Below are 13,476 nucleotides of genomic sequence, written 5' to 3' on the forward strand. Positions count from 1 at the left end.
ATGGGCATGTCGCGCGATCGCGTTCTGTGCTGCCCTCTGTGGAGAATGCAGGCGAGCTGCCTGCAGTGCAATGCGAAAGAAAAAGAACGAAAGAAGAAGCTGATGACCAAACCGGACAATTTATTAATATTCTTTTAACCGAGCTTGAGAACTTATGTACTTGCGCTACTTGTACAATAAACTGTAAAATAATTAATGTGCATACAATAATTTGTGTCCAATTAGAACTCTCCATTTCTTATTACCTTAATATCTGCCTTAATATTGGACACAATCAGCATTTAGAACACACCGAACGTTTTAGTTCATTGTATGAAATTTCTCCGAGCAGAGAGGGCGCTGGAGTATAAAAATTGTACATACTCCATGGAAAGGTGCAGAAAAGTGTTTTGAAAAGTGTTGCCCAGTGTTGCCCTACTGCAACTGACAGCAGCTGTTGATAGTTGAATGAAAAGGTTGATTAACGTTATACAGCTGATGAATGACTGAATTCGATAAATAGATGATCGAAACGCCAGAGATTTCGGTGACAACGTATAATGAATCAAGTAAATGTCAACTAAAGCGTGTTTTAACACCAGATGTAATGTTTATTACACTTCTCATTAGGATTTCTTAATATTTCAGTATTTCATTACATATAAAATAATAATATGTATTTTGGGGAAATCAGGTAATCTTAAAACAACGTCAGGAGACGAGGGACGAATAAATGCGTGCAGCAGTTAGCATAATCCTGTCGAGTCCTGTGCCCGACGTCAAGATGTCTCACCCAGACTATGAACAGACAGCACACGATCACGCAGCATTGTTATTACTTCTAAAGCCTGTTGGCGTGATAATAAAGCAGAAAACTGTAACAAGATTATGCGAAAGAATTGTAAAGAGTGGCAGTAGATTCACCGTAGATTCTGCCGGGGTTACCAGGGAAATCCTCGCCAGGTTCGTTAGGGAGCATCCTGTGGAAAATAATGACTGGGGGGATTTCCAAACACACCGAAGATTGCTCGGCTTGATAACATTTGGCAAGTACGACAGTCAGACAGAGCTCAACGAACTATGCAGGCTACATGAGACATTGAAAGTGAAGTATAGTGCAACACTCTACGACTCTAGAGCGATACTTTTTGGTCCAGAAGAATCGAGTAATCGGAATCAACCACCAAAGTCATTCACGACGCCGTCAAACTTTAAAACACGAGGAGTCTTCTATGCTGACGAAACATGCCCTGATCTGGAGGGACAAATAGCGGAGTGTCTGAACTCCCTTTTCTGGATATTGGAATCAAAGAGGCTGGAACGCACCAGAGAAAAAGTGGACAGGGTGTCTTTGCTTTTGGCCCCCTTCGAAAAAAAGGACTTCATTGGTCTGGACCTCGAATCTAGGAACAATAAAAAGAGATGCCTGGGAAGAATGACAAAACATTTAGGGGATTTATGTCTTCAAGCCGGATTGCCCGGAGATGCTCTGAATCTGTACAACTCTGCAGCTAATATTCTGCAGGCAGTCAATGACTGGCTGTGGCTCGGAGCAGCGTACGAGGGGTTGTGCTCTGCTTCGGTCCTAGTACTATATCCTAACATGTGCCGAAGTCTTCCATTGCAGCGAAACTCGTCCTTGCAAGAAGGAAGTCCTGGAAAACAAAGGTTTTGTCCATTTTATTAAAGAAAAACGTACACTTATTTCGATTATACCATTAATAAACATTGCTGTAATCTTGTAGAAGAGGCTCACAGGCAGTTGCATCATTACCTCCAGCACCTACAGCTGAGATCGCGAAATCTACTATGCCTCACATTTTGGCTCCTGAAGAGATTTCTAAAAAATACTGTGACGCCATAGTCCACTACAGTAAATACCAGAATGCTGCCATCATCGAGACCGAAGCGAGTTTCAAAGCAACGAGAATATCGATCGAACAGAACTGCACACTGCAAGCAGCATCGTTCCTAAACAACGTGATATTTATCAGCGTTACCCTAAGCGAACAGGAGAAGGTATGTAATGATTTGCTTTGAAATGAAGTTCGGGATTGACATTTTTTAAGAACATGCATATTCTTTCAGATTGATCGTTTCACAACACTGTCTGAATTATATGCTTCCTTTGGCTTCGCAAGAAAATCTGCGTTTTGTTTAAGACTCGCAGCAACTCGACATGTCTCTCAAAATAATCCTAATCCAGATTGGCAACAATGTTACAATTTAATGTTGCAAGCTACGTCTGGGTTTAAATTATCCCTTGATCCCATAGATATGCCATTGGGTACAATTTCACTTTTCATTCCAAAAATTAAAATATTTGTTTAGAACTGCATAAGCTTGATCTTATGTTTACAGATGGGCAGAGAGGTTGGCCTGCAATACAGATTCAGGTGATAAACGAGTTGGTGGCTGCTGCCAATCGAATGGGCAATGCAGCACTGACAACTCGTCATATGACGTTCCTCCTACAAACAATGTACAACCATTTGACAGCAAATGAGAGGAGAGACACTGCGTTACACCTGCAAAATGTTTCACAGCAGTGTGAAGGAGCACCAGTCCCTCTGGTTAGTCTAGAAATTAAAATTCCATATTAGAATCACACTGAATACTTTTAACCTCACACTCACTCAGGTCCTGGACTCTGGTATTGTAATTCCGCCAGCTAACCTCACAAACATCCCAAAGACGAAATCCTTTGCTCTAAAGAACCTACAGCCACATCTGCAGCCGCAGAAAATAGAGCGCATTAAGGAGGACCATGGACCATTCCTATTCACTCCGATAAACTTTGGCTCGCTGGAGAGGAAAAACATTTCGAAGAGCAAAGTTGGCGAGTATTATAATGTATAGACAGGCTTTGTAATCATACAGATCAGTCTGTTATCATTTAACACTTTGACACGGCAGATTACTTGTGGGTCGAAGGAGACATTTGCGAAGTCTCTATGCAGCTGGTCAATCCCCTTCCTTTTGAGCTGCGAGTTTCAAACATGCGTTTGTTAACCAGTGGAGTGGTCTTTGAGTCAATTCCTGACACTGTGGTGTTGCCTGCAGAGTCCGGTCCAATGGCTGTCACATTAGCTGGAACACCGAAAGAAGTCGGAGAACTAGAGATCCTCGGCTTTAGCACACACACACTTGGAGTGAAATCAAATTGTAGGTTAAGACACATGGAAAACATGCCGCACCCACAATACATTGTGGAGGTGGTTCCAGTTCTGCCAAAGATTGACGTCGCAACAAGTCTCCCCCAAACTGCCAGTTTTAGTTCTGGAGAAAACATCGTGACCAGTGCCAGTGTATCTCTATATGGCGGTGAAAGGTAGAAAAGAAGAATAATTAAGTCCTGAAATGAGACAGTGCATAATGTGATAAACATTTTTTTTGTTGATCGATGTAGTGCAGAGTGCACCGTAACCATAACCAATGTGGGCCAGCTGCCGGTTGAAACAGTAGAAGTGTCAGTTCAGTCTGCTTTGGACACAGCCACGGAAAAGAAGATCTTTAAATGGAGCGAGGAGAATCTCAAGACTCAGTTACCTTTACTTCCTGGAGCCAGTGCAAGCCTGACACTGTATCTCTATGCGGTGACAGAGTTCATAGCTCCTACGCCTCGAAATGGTATGAAAGCTTATTAGTTTCAATGGCTCGTTTAACTCGTTTTTCTATCAAGGAAACCTTTTCAGATGTTAGCAGTAGTGCTTATCTAAGCCAACCTGGCAGTTCCATGTCACAATCAGGGCATAGCTCGCTGCCTTCGAGGCTGAGCTCCCCTTCGCACCACACTAAGAGACAGTCTGACCTAACCTCTTCCTTTCGTTCTGGTGTCAGCTCGCAGTCAGCTCACTCTTCGCTAGCTAGCACTCGCCTATCGAAGCTGGCTGTTCCTTTACATGCTTCAAACGTTATCGAAGGTCAATTAAAGATTAAGTACTCTGGCAGTGCTGGCCTTGCAGCTGGCTACTGCCGAATCTCGTCGGTCTATGTGACGATAGAACTTTTGCCCAGTGTGCGAATCACAAATTGGGACGTGCTTCCTGCTGAGACGTACGTACTTTCTGTCGATAATTTTTCTTTGTACCAGATATCAACCCGATCCTCCTTTTTAGGCCTTCGCAATTCTATCTCGTACTGGATGTAACTAATATGACCAACCATGAAATGGAGTTATACTATACACAGAGTAAATGTATTTACATGGAAGGCAGGGAACCCTGTCGGATACCTGTACCTGTCGATCGCTGTCCATTAAACAAGCTCTCTTCAGTGAGTAACAAATTATGAAATTTTAGAAAATGAACATAATCACTAATTAATTTAACATTAACTGTCAAGACAAATGAAGTTGCTGGCAATGCAGAGCTGCAAAAAGTCTGTGCAGAGCATATAGCTTCGCTTGTGGACCTCCGATGGCAGCTCCTGGGTACCGATCTAACAGGAAAGGCCACTTTGACTGGTATTACTTTAACCCAGGACATGCTTGACTTGGTCAGAATGAGTCCACTGCAGTGGGGTACTTTGAAACACTTTCACTATTCTTTTACAAGAAGCGAGTCATTTTAAACAATTGATTTAATAACTTACAGAGATCACAATAAATGACAGTGCAGTCAAGGCTCAAGATGAGCTGAGCTGTACTCTTGGAGAGTGTGTTAGCATCGGAGTTGGAGTGTGCAATGCTCTTGAGCATCCACTTGGTGACCTCACATTGTCTATTAACTTTTATCAGGATCACCACAATGGAGTTAACAATTATAGACTGGATACTAGATTGTCCATTGCTGGAGCAAACAAAGTTATGTTGCCCACGGTAGGTTACAATAACAGTCTTAATCTCTATGCTTGATGTTAGGTTGTAATTAAATAAATCTTTTGACAGTTGCAAGAAGCTGGACGTGCGTATCATGAGTGTCGAGTGGTATTCTTTACTGCGGGTCAATACAAACTGGACATCCAGTGTAGTAGCAAAGAGTCAACGGCTGATACCTCAACATTCTGTACAGAGTTGGCTAACGCTGGTCATGTCTGGCGATACATACCACCGATCGAAATTACAGTCGATGATTGTTAACACTCCAAAAACTATCCCTAATTGTTTCTATGTTATCTAAGAGTAAAATGTAAAAAAGAATAAAACTTATGGTTTCCAATGTTACATGATGAGTGTACGTTTTAATAGCTTATTCAATGGCTATATAAAATTGTCTAAAGTTGTCTATCCGCGTCAAATAACGGTAAGATAAAGTAAGGCATAGAATTGTACATGATTGTATCATTGCGTCAGTCCCTTTTTCAATTATGCTATAAATATTATTAATTATTACTAATCTTCTTCTTCTTTCCTAGAGGAATTATCTCCATTTCATGTATACACCTTCTGAACCGTTTGAAGAACTCAAGTACGGACTGATTTGCCCAGACTTGCTGTGCATGAAAGTCAAGCACACGAAGCGACCGAAGACTCTCTGCACGTGACAGTGCTACATAAGCCTGGCCAGCATCGAAGACTCGAGCAAGACTCATCTCTACACAATCCAGAGTTAAACCCTGGCTTTTATGAATGGAAAAGGCCCATGCAAGTTTTAGGGGAATCTGTTTTCTGTATATCATACCACCTCCTGCCTTAACTGTCCACTTTTCCACTTTGGCCATGTACTCAGCACCAGATCTAAAATGCACTACTGGAAAGCCATCCTTGAAACTTGTAACAACACCTCTGGCACCATTGACAAGACCTGAAGATATATCCAAATTCTTTAACAGCATCACTTGCGCGCCGATCTTCAGAAGAAGCTTCGCAGGAACTGGAAGTTGTTGATCCAGCATTTTTGTATTTGCTCCGTCAGAATCCTGTGCATTGAATACCATAGAAGACCCTGACAGCTGTTCTAACTGTGAGTCATTAATCTCATTAGCTTCGTTAACATGCGAACAAAGCCTAGTGGCCAACACTCCGTTTTTCTCTATCTTCTGCTTTGCAGTCGCTTTTAGAGTGTTCTCGATATCATCAGTGACTCTGCCAATTCTGATGCTGTTCAGGATGTTCACAAACTCGGGATCCTTCTGCCGGTGCACAATGTGCAGTTCAAAGTTCATTTGCACACAAGTATTCCATGCCTTGCTCTGAAAGCAGAACTTTACCTGCTCATCTCTTTTTGATACTGGTGGGAGCTGAAAGAAGTCTCCACAGAGAATCAGCTGGATGCCTCCAAAAGGTTTATCATTTTTTCGAACATGCCTGGCTATCGCTTCGATTTTGTCAAAAAAATCTCCATCGACCATGGAAATCTCATCTATAACTAGGTGCTTAGTTTTCCTCCAAATTGAAGCACTGCCTGCTTTAGAAGCGAGTTCATAACACTTTTGCAGTCCAGCTGTGCCTAATCCAATTCCGGCAAATTGATGCAAAGTAACTCCGCCTATATGACAAGCAGCTACACCAGTGCTCGCAGTGACTGTGGTAACATCTGGTGGCAATGCTCCGATGATTTTCTTCAGTAGAAATGATTTTCCAGTGCCTGCACTGCCTGTAAAGAAAAGATTTCTTCCACTCAGTGCCGCCTCCAGCACCTTCTTCTGTTCCTCGTTCAGCTGACCTGCTGCAGGATTCTCGTAGAGCCTCTTTCCAGTGAGGTTCCTTGTATTATTTTGAGTAGCTGGACGTTTTTTAGTTCCACTTGGCGATGGAGTAGTGATTGTGCTACGAGACACCGCTGCAGCTTTTTCCTGTGCCTTCTTGATCTCCGCTGTGGTGGCAGGGCTGATCTCTTGGATCCCTCCTATGGATTTATTCGTCAGCAATGTCTCCCTCAAAGGATTCTTCATAGGCTTTTCACCTTGTCCAGTCATTTTAACGAATATCATTTTCAGGAAATTCACCAGACTAGCCGCGGGTGCGTTTGACAGAAACATAGTACAGTTCTCTTTCTGGAATTTTATCGATGCCTTTCCATTTGTCATGAATCTATTAAAGACTTGGATATTTCTCAGCTCTAGCTGCGTCCGAATGCTTGGCTTATCTGAGCGAGCCTCTATGAATATCTCTCGCTGGTTGTTTCTGACTAACCTTAAAACCGCAGTTCTGTGATTTGCCTTTTTTATTATCGTTCCCTGAGCACTTAGCCATTCAATTACGGCGGTACAGGTCAGACTTGCATCTGATTCCATTTTATATTTCACCAGTAATCTATGTCGGTAGAGGTTATGTTCCCCTTGGTATGTCAACTTTCCCTCCGAATGACGCCATGAAGTAGTATGCTCATTTTACATCCACTTCCACCTTAATATATTGGATTTTGGTTTACGTGTGTGAGCCTCTTTCCGGCATCATTCCGACATCATGAATGACGTCGATCCCTTTTTCCACCTTTTCCGACGAAAGTAGGTTAGGTTAGTTAAGATTCAAGCATAAAATCCTAAACTAACCTAGTTAGGTTTGAGCGTGTTCGAATCATTTACTTTGTTTTTTGAACGATACTCTTTGGGAATGTTCAAAAATTTTTACGCACTTCACGAAATTGTATGCAGTTCTTGAAACTCCTTCCTCAGGCAGTGCAATCGCAAATCGGTTTCTTTATCTCTAGTAGAAGTATCTTAACTTTTTAACTCGTAATTCATGTTCATGGTGACAAGCTGTTCTGCGAAAATCCGTTTGTTCTTGACATCGAGTATTCATATTAAATAAAAGGTAAATGAGCGTCAGTTGTACTTTTTGTGAGAGGTGTACATAAAAGCCGCAATCATGACGCTCATAAATAAAGTAAGTACATCATTAATATTCTGCTAGTAATTTGGGTAAACGTAACCTAACCTTTTGGGTTTTGGACATTTTCTCTTAGATGGAAGTTGATGAGAAGACTATGAAGGGAGAGGGCTTCAAACCGTATTACATTACGAAAATTGAGGAGTTGCAGTTGATTGTAGCAGAGAAGAGTCAAAATCTTCGGCGTTTGCAAGCTCAGCGTAACGAGCTCAATGCAAAAGGTACATTGTTAGCTGCTAGTAGATGCATTTGATGTGATTACGGAAACACTGTGATTCTCTCCGAAAGATGTAGTTCAATGGTATTTTTATTATTTTCCAGTACGTATGCTGCGAGAGGAGTTACAGCTTCTTCAAGAACAGGGCTCTTACGTGGGCGAAGTAGTCAAGCCTATGGACAAGAAGAAGGTTCTGGTTAAGGTTCACCCCGAAGGGAAATTCGTGGTAGATCTAGATAAGAACATTGATATTAACGATGTAACACCTAACTCGAGAGTAGCTCTACGCAATGAGAGTTACACCCTCCATAAGATTTTGCCAAATAAGGTCGATCCATTGGTATCTCTCATGATGGTCGAGAAAGTCCCAGACTCCACTTACGAGATGGTTGGAGGTCTTGACAAGCAGATTAAAGAGATCAAGGAAGTTATAGAATTACCTGTAAAACATCCTGAGTTATTCGATGCTTTAGGAATTGCTCAGCCGAAAGGTGTACTCCTCTACGGTCCACCAGGTAAGTATTTAATTTTAAATACGATATAGATGCATCCCTGAGAACGTTTGGAATAACCTGAATAATTGTTTAGGTACTGGAAAGACTCTGCTAGCCAGGGCTGTTGCGCATCACACTGAATGTACTTTCATTCGAGTATCTGGATCTGAATTGGTTCAAAAATTCATTGGTGAGGGATCCAGGATGGTGCGAGAGCTCTTTGTCATGGCTAGAGAGCATGCTCCGTCCATCATTTTCATGGACGAGATCGATTCGATTGGAAGTTCACGTATCGAGTCTGGCTCTGGAGGAGACAGTGAGGTACTGACACACGCGTAACAGAAAGTATCGGATTATAAAATAATGAATTGCGAAATTCTAATTCCTTTTTCCTAAGGTTCAACGTACGATGCTGGAGCTTCTGAATCAGCTGGATGGTTTCGAAGCGACAAAGAATATAAAAGTTATCATGGCCACGAATAGAATTGATATTTTGGATCCAGCTTTATTGCGCCCGGGAAGAATCGACCGTAAGATTGAATTCCCTCCTCCAAACGAGGAAGCCAGGTTGGACATTTTGAAGATTCATTCGAGGAAGATGAACCTCACTCGTGGAATTAATTTACGAAAGATTGCGGAGCTGATGCCTGGTGCATCGGGTGCAGAAGTTAAAGTGAGAGGCGATTACGTTATTAAGAATTCTTCGTAACTGTTGGAATGAAAGAAATATACGTGTAAATTTTTATTTTCAGGGAGTATGCACCGAAGCTGGCATGTATGCTCTCCGAGAGCGCCGTGTACATGTCACGCAAGAAGACTTTGAGATGGCCGTGGCCAAGGTGATGCAGAAGGATTCTGAGAAGAACATGTCTATCAAAAAGTTGTGGAAATAGATTTGTACGTCGCATTTGTGTACCCTCGTCTATAATGGATATTTCATAACCGATACCGCGATATCATTTAATAAAACCTGATTACTTAAGAGATCCATACATTTGAAATTACTCTGTCCTATTCTTCAATCTTGTTACGTAATGTCTTAATAATTAATGCAAACCTTGCAAAGCACTTTTCAGTTTTTAATTAAGAATGTAGTTTTTAATTAACAATGTAAACAATATCCTTTTCGTCTTTACTTCGGAATAGAACTTCGTTCCATGTAGTCTGCCAGCCAACTGCGCAGACAAATGCTTTAACGGGGTTTCAATTAATAGATTGAATTAAATAAAAATATGCCGAAGTTCGATCTTTGCGATCCTTAAATCAAAACGTGGAAATAATTCAACCAGTAGAGATTGACGGACTTTCGTCAATCATTTCTCTCGGGCATCTGACTTTGCCCTTGATCTTGACTTTGACTCTTCTGGGAAACCACGTGAGGTTCTTCCGCGCTATTCAAGATGGCGGACGTCTTTGCGATCAGCTGTTCACCTTCTTTGGGATTCCAGCTGTTCTGGTTCGTTCCCAAAGACCAATGAACATTTCTAGGATTTACCGATGGATTCTTGCCGTCTTGAAGATTTTCCCGATTACGCTCGTGATTGGAACAATTGCAGTCGAGGCTGCTACTGCTGGAATTGCTGCTGCAGCTGTAGGTCAGGTGGTCGTAGCCACCCGGGAGAGGGCAGTTCTCATGGAACAGAAAAGTTGGCTGCTCGATGAAAGTCGCCTGCAGCTCCTGGGAAGTCATCGAAGCTGGATGCAACCATTCTTGACTAAACCGATGAGAATAATCTAGAAAAGCCGCGTAGTTCTGCTTTCCCGCGTAAGGAGAAAACGGTATAAATGATATGTTACCGTAGAAATTATGTTATTAATACAGAAATTATATGAATATTAAGGGGATGTGAGTGGCATCCGAGGAGTTAATTCTTCATGAAACTTTTCTCCATACTGAACCCACCGAATCGTATCAAACATTATTCAACTTGAATATGAAGACAGTAAGAAAGGTCCTGACACCCATGAAATTTAATTTCCTATAAAAAAAATTAGAAAAAAAGAAAAGAAGTTTATAAACGTTTTTTACTTTAAATTGTGTGGGTGTCAAGAACTTACTCACAGTCTTCATATTCACTCATATTCAGTTCGAGGATAAGTTTCATATCGCCTTGGTGCTAAACCACATCACCACTTTCGCATCACCTTGATACTAAAACTCATAGATGAATGTAATAGTTAAGGGGATGTGAAAGTGGCATCCTAAGGCTCAGTCGTTCATAAAACATTTCTGCGAACTGGGTGTCTCAAATCGTTTCATACTTTAAAACGTGAAGACGGAGACCCTAAGCTAGGTCCTGAAACTCGGGAAATTTCATTTTTTATAAACTACTTTTAAAATACCTATAAAGAAATTTGAAAATAATTTAAATTTCATGAGTTTCAGGACCTCCCTTATAGTCTCCCTGTTCACGTTGTAAAGTTTCAGACTATTCGGTAAACCGAGTTGGGAGAAAAGTTTTATAAACAGAACCTCTTCGACGCCACTTTCACATCACCTTAATTGACTGTTAAAAAATGAAGAACCTTTTAGTTTCGCAACATTCGAACTTGCGCTTACTATCGTGCCGTAAGTTCGACTTAAAAAATGTAACGTTTAGGGGTGAAACTCTAGATAAAAGTGAAATTTCGTAGGAAGTGTTTATAGGATCGATGACTGACCGATGCATTGTCTAATCCTGGGGCAGGATGTGCAGCTCCGAGCCAATAACAGTCGTCCGTGATGATCTGCTGCAGGATATCTTCGTCCTTCGGACCATGGACCAGGGGATGGTTCCCTAGGACGTTCTGGGATGTCGGGGAGAACGGAAATACCGGGGCGGATAGGTAGGCTTCCGGGATTGGCTGGGGAAAGTAAATCAATCGATTGATCCCATTGTCTTCGGTACAATAGAAACGTTTATTCTCGCACGCTCGCTCCTCGGCGGAAGTCAGCTGATCTAACGAAACGTCACTCGTCAGCGTCAAAGTCAAGTGATCCGTCCTCGACGTAAGATTTCTGGAGAACGGAAGAATCTGCAGGAGTACTTATACGAATGCATTTAACAAACCAGACGCCCTAGATTGAGCGAAAAAGTTACTTTCTAGGAAAAAGGAAGAAAATAAGAGGAATTCATCTTTACTGGCTATCGATAAAATACGATCAAATGAATTTAACCATTTGAGCACGGGGCCATTTCGACATATGGGCGAAATTTGTCTGACCGTGCAGGCAATATTGGACCAAACGTCGGGCGCCTTTAGGCGCTCTTACAAGGAAGGTATCCCAGGTCGATCTCTCCGATTTAATTTCTTTTATAATATGTTAGAGTAGACTGAAAACTGAGCGACACGTATTTTTTTTATCTGCTATTAAACACTTTAAGGGGGTGAAACCACCATCCAAAGTAAGGCCTGTGAGGGGTAGCTCACCCCTTAATTTTTTTTTTAAATGAGAAAATTATATTTTTCATTTCTCGTTATGAGAAAGCCTTTCCAGGTGGATTGGTTAAAAAATATTATGTTCTTGTGAGTGAAACTACCAAATCGCCCCTTGACATGCCTTACTTTGGTTTGGTAAGTTTTGTATACATGTCGCTGGCAGTTTTGGAACGAAAGCATCTCGATGTGCGTGGCACGTCTTTATAGCGCAAGTGGTTAATGATTCTTATAAGATCAACTTTACCGAAGCCAAAAAGTTTCTTTACCTGGAAAACAAATAAATAAATAGGAATTCCTAGGAAGTAAATTTTTTGTTGAATTTAGGGGATCATCAGCGAAGCCGTTCTTCTGTTAACTGATTAAAAGCTCATATACGAAAACCTTATCAGGCGAGTTTTAAGGGAAGAGCTTTTTCAAATTTGGAAGAAAAGTTTGCCGAACGAACGACCTTTATTGTCGAGTGATATGTCGTGATACAGTCGAAACCCCGAACCCAATTAAACCCATCATTTCGTTCGTTCGTGTATAAAGGAATGATAAAATTGACCGATAACAGAAACGATCCTTATCTCCGAATTTTCTTCTCCGATCTGCAATCTTTCAACAAGTCCGATACTTTGGTCCTTCCCCGGTATATCAAGTCCCTTATCAGGAGAACGTTCAAACGAGGCAAGAAATGGCGAATAATGACTTTAAAGAATTAATGGATTTCTTCATATGGGACTCTTCAAAAAGAATGGAAATCCTCTCTACGTCGACCTTTAGCGCCGCCAATTTTTCCCCATAGCGATATCCATCGCCATAATCAGTCAGCATAGCTGCGACACGCCTCCGCTAACGAGTACATTAATTATATAATTATTAATAACATTCAACCCTTAGTAACGTGTCGCAAACGTTAAGTTTCTCATCCCCACGTCCGATCGACACCCTTAAACGTCGACCTGGCACTCGCTATGGTAATAATATTAATAATGGTAATAATAAATGTAATCATAATAGCAATATTGAGCCGATGTACAAATGGAAGAAGTCAATGAGATTTACCGCTCGATGTATATATATATATATTGATATATTTATATTGATATATATAATATGTCCTTTTTCTCCTTTTAACCGAAGCACCCGAAGACGTTTAAGGAGTACGAATCGCAGGACTTCGCAGGACGTCCTCTCGGACGCGCCTGCATATCTATACATTATAATCTGATAGTTTAATAATTTAATCATTTAATGATCTCATGAACAACGAAGGGGGATCCGATCGTCAAAGATGCGACCGATGGACACGCCGTTCGACTTTCCGCAGATATATATATCTCGATAATCGGGGAAATTCGATTAAATTCGGTCCCTAAGGAAATTCGGCCCAGCAGTCGGATGATTCTTGAAGAGGTTCTGGATGAATAATTGGACCGCGGTACTGACAGTCGGTAGCGTCTTCACATCGACGCAATTGCGTCTCTCTACTAAAGGAAGCTCGATCTGTAGAGTGAAAAAACCGTCGAAAAGAACTGCTGGTCGCGAATTCCGATATATAATCACGAACGAAGGGTTACTTGTAGACATTAGGATGCAATTTGGAGTACAGA

General features: G+C 41.4%; 3 protein-coding genes across 4 annotated transcripts; 2 read left to right on the forward strand and 1 right to left on the reverse strand.

Annotated features, from left to right (window-relative positions):
* Positions 1–712: 712 nt before the first annotated feature.
* LOC105702543 (protein brunelleschi) lies at positions 713–5,059 on the forward strand. The gene is made up of 12 exons (XM_012430191.2): positions 713–1,647; positions 1,725–1,998; positions 2,068–2,266; positions 2,341–2,552; positions 2,620–2,818; positions 2,896–3,310; positions 3,389–3,609; positions 3,675–4,035; positions 4,098–4,254; positions 4,324–4,501; positions 4,575–4,798; positions 4,868–5,059. The coding sequence occupies exons 1-12, from the start codon at positions 713–715 to the stop codon at positions 5,057–5,059; spliced, it is 3,567 nt and encodes a 1,188-aa protein (XP_012285614.1).
* LOC105702544 (ATP-dependent DNA helicase PIF1) lies at positions 5,045–7,331 on the reverse strand. 2 transcript variants are annotated; one of them, XM_012430193.2, is made up of 2 exons: positions 6,585–7,331; positions 5,045–6,515 (listed from the first exon to the last, which is right to left on the reverse strand). In XM_012430193.2, exons 1-2 carry the CDS (start codon positions 7,153–7,155, stop codon positions 5,302–5,304), a joined length of 1,785 nt encoding a protein of 594 aa, XP_012285616.1. In that variant the 5' UTR covers positions 7,156–7,331; the 3' UTR covers positions 5,045–5,301. The 2 variants fall into 2 exon arrangements, with proteins under 2 accessions (XP_012285616.1, XP_012285615.1); XM_012430192.2 differs by having other exon boundaries at positions 5,045–7,331.
* Positions 7,332–7,609: 278 nt separating this feature from the next.
* Positions 7,610–9,447, forward strand: LOC105702545 (26S proteasome regulatory subunit 8). Its single transcript, XM_012430194.2, has 6 exons — positions 7,610–7,747; positions 7,827–7,971; positions 8,072–8,482; positions 8,556–8,782; positions 8,859–9,134; positions 9,214–9,447. Exons 1-6 carry the CDS (start codon positions 7,730–7,732, stop codon positions 9,352–9,354), a joined length of 1,218 nt encoding a protein of 405 aa, XP_012285617.1. The 5' UTR covers positions 7,610–7,729; the 3' UTR covers positions 9,355–9,447.
* The last annotated feature ends 4,029 nt before the right edge of the window (positions 9,448–13,476 follow it).

This window comes from Orussus abietinus, unplaced genomic scaffold, assembly GCF_000612105.2.
Source record: "Orussus abietinus isolate OABI.00-Male unplaced genomic scaffold, Oabi_2.0 scaffold422, whole genome shotgun sequence".
In the NCBI taxonomy this organism is placed as follows: Eukaryota; Metazoa; Arthropoda; class Insecta; order Hymenoptera; family Orussidae; genus Orussus; species Orussus abietinus.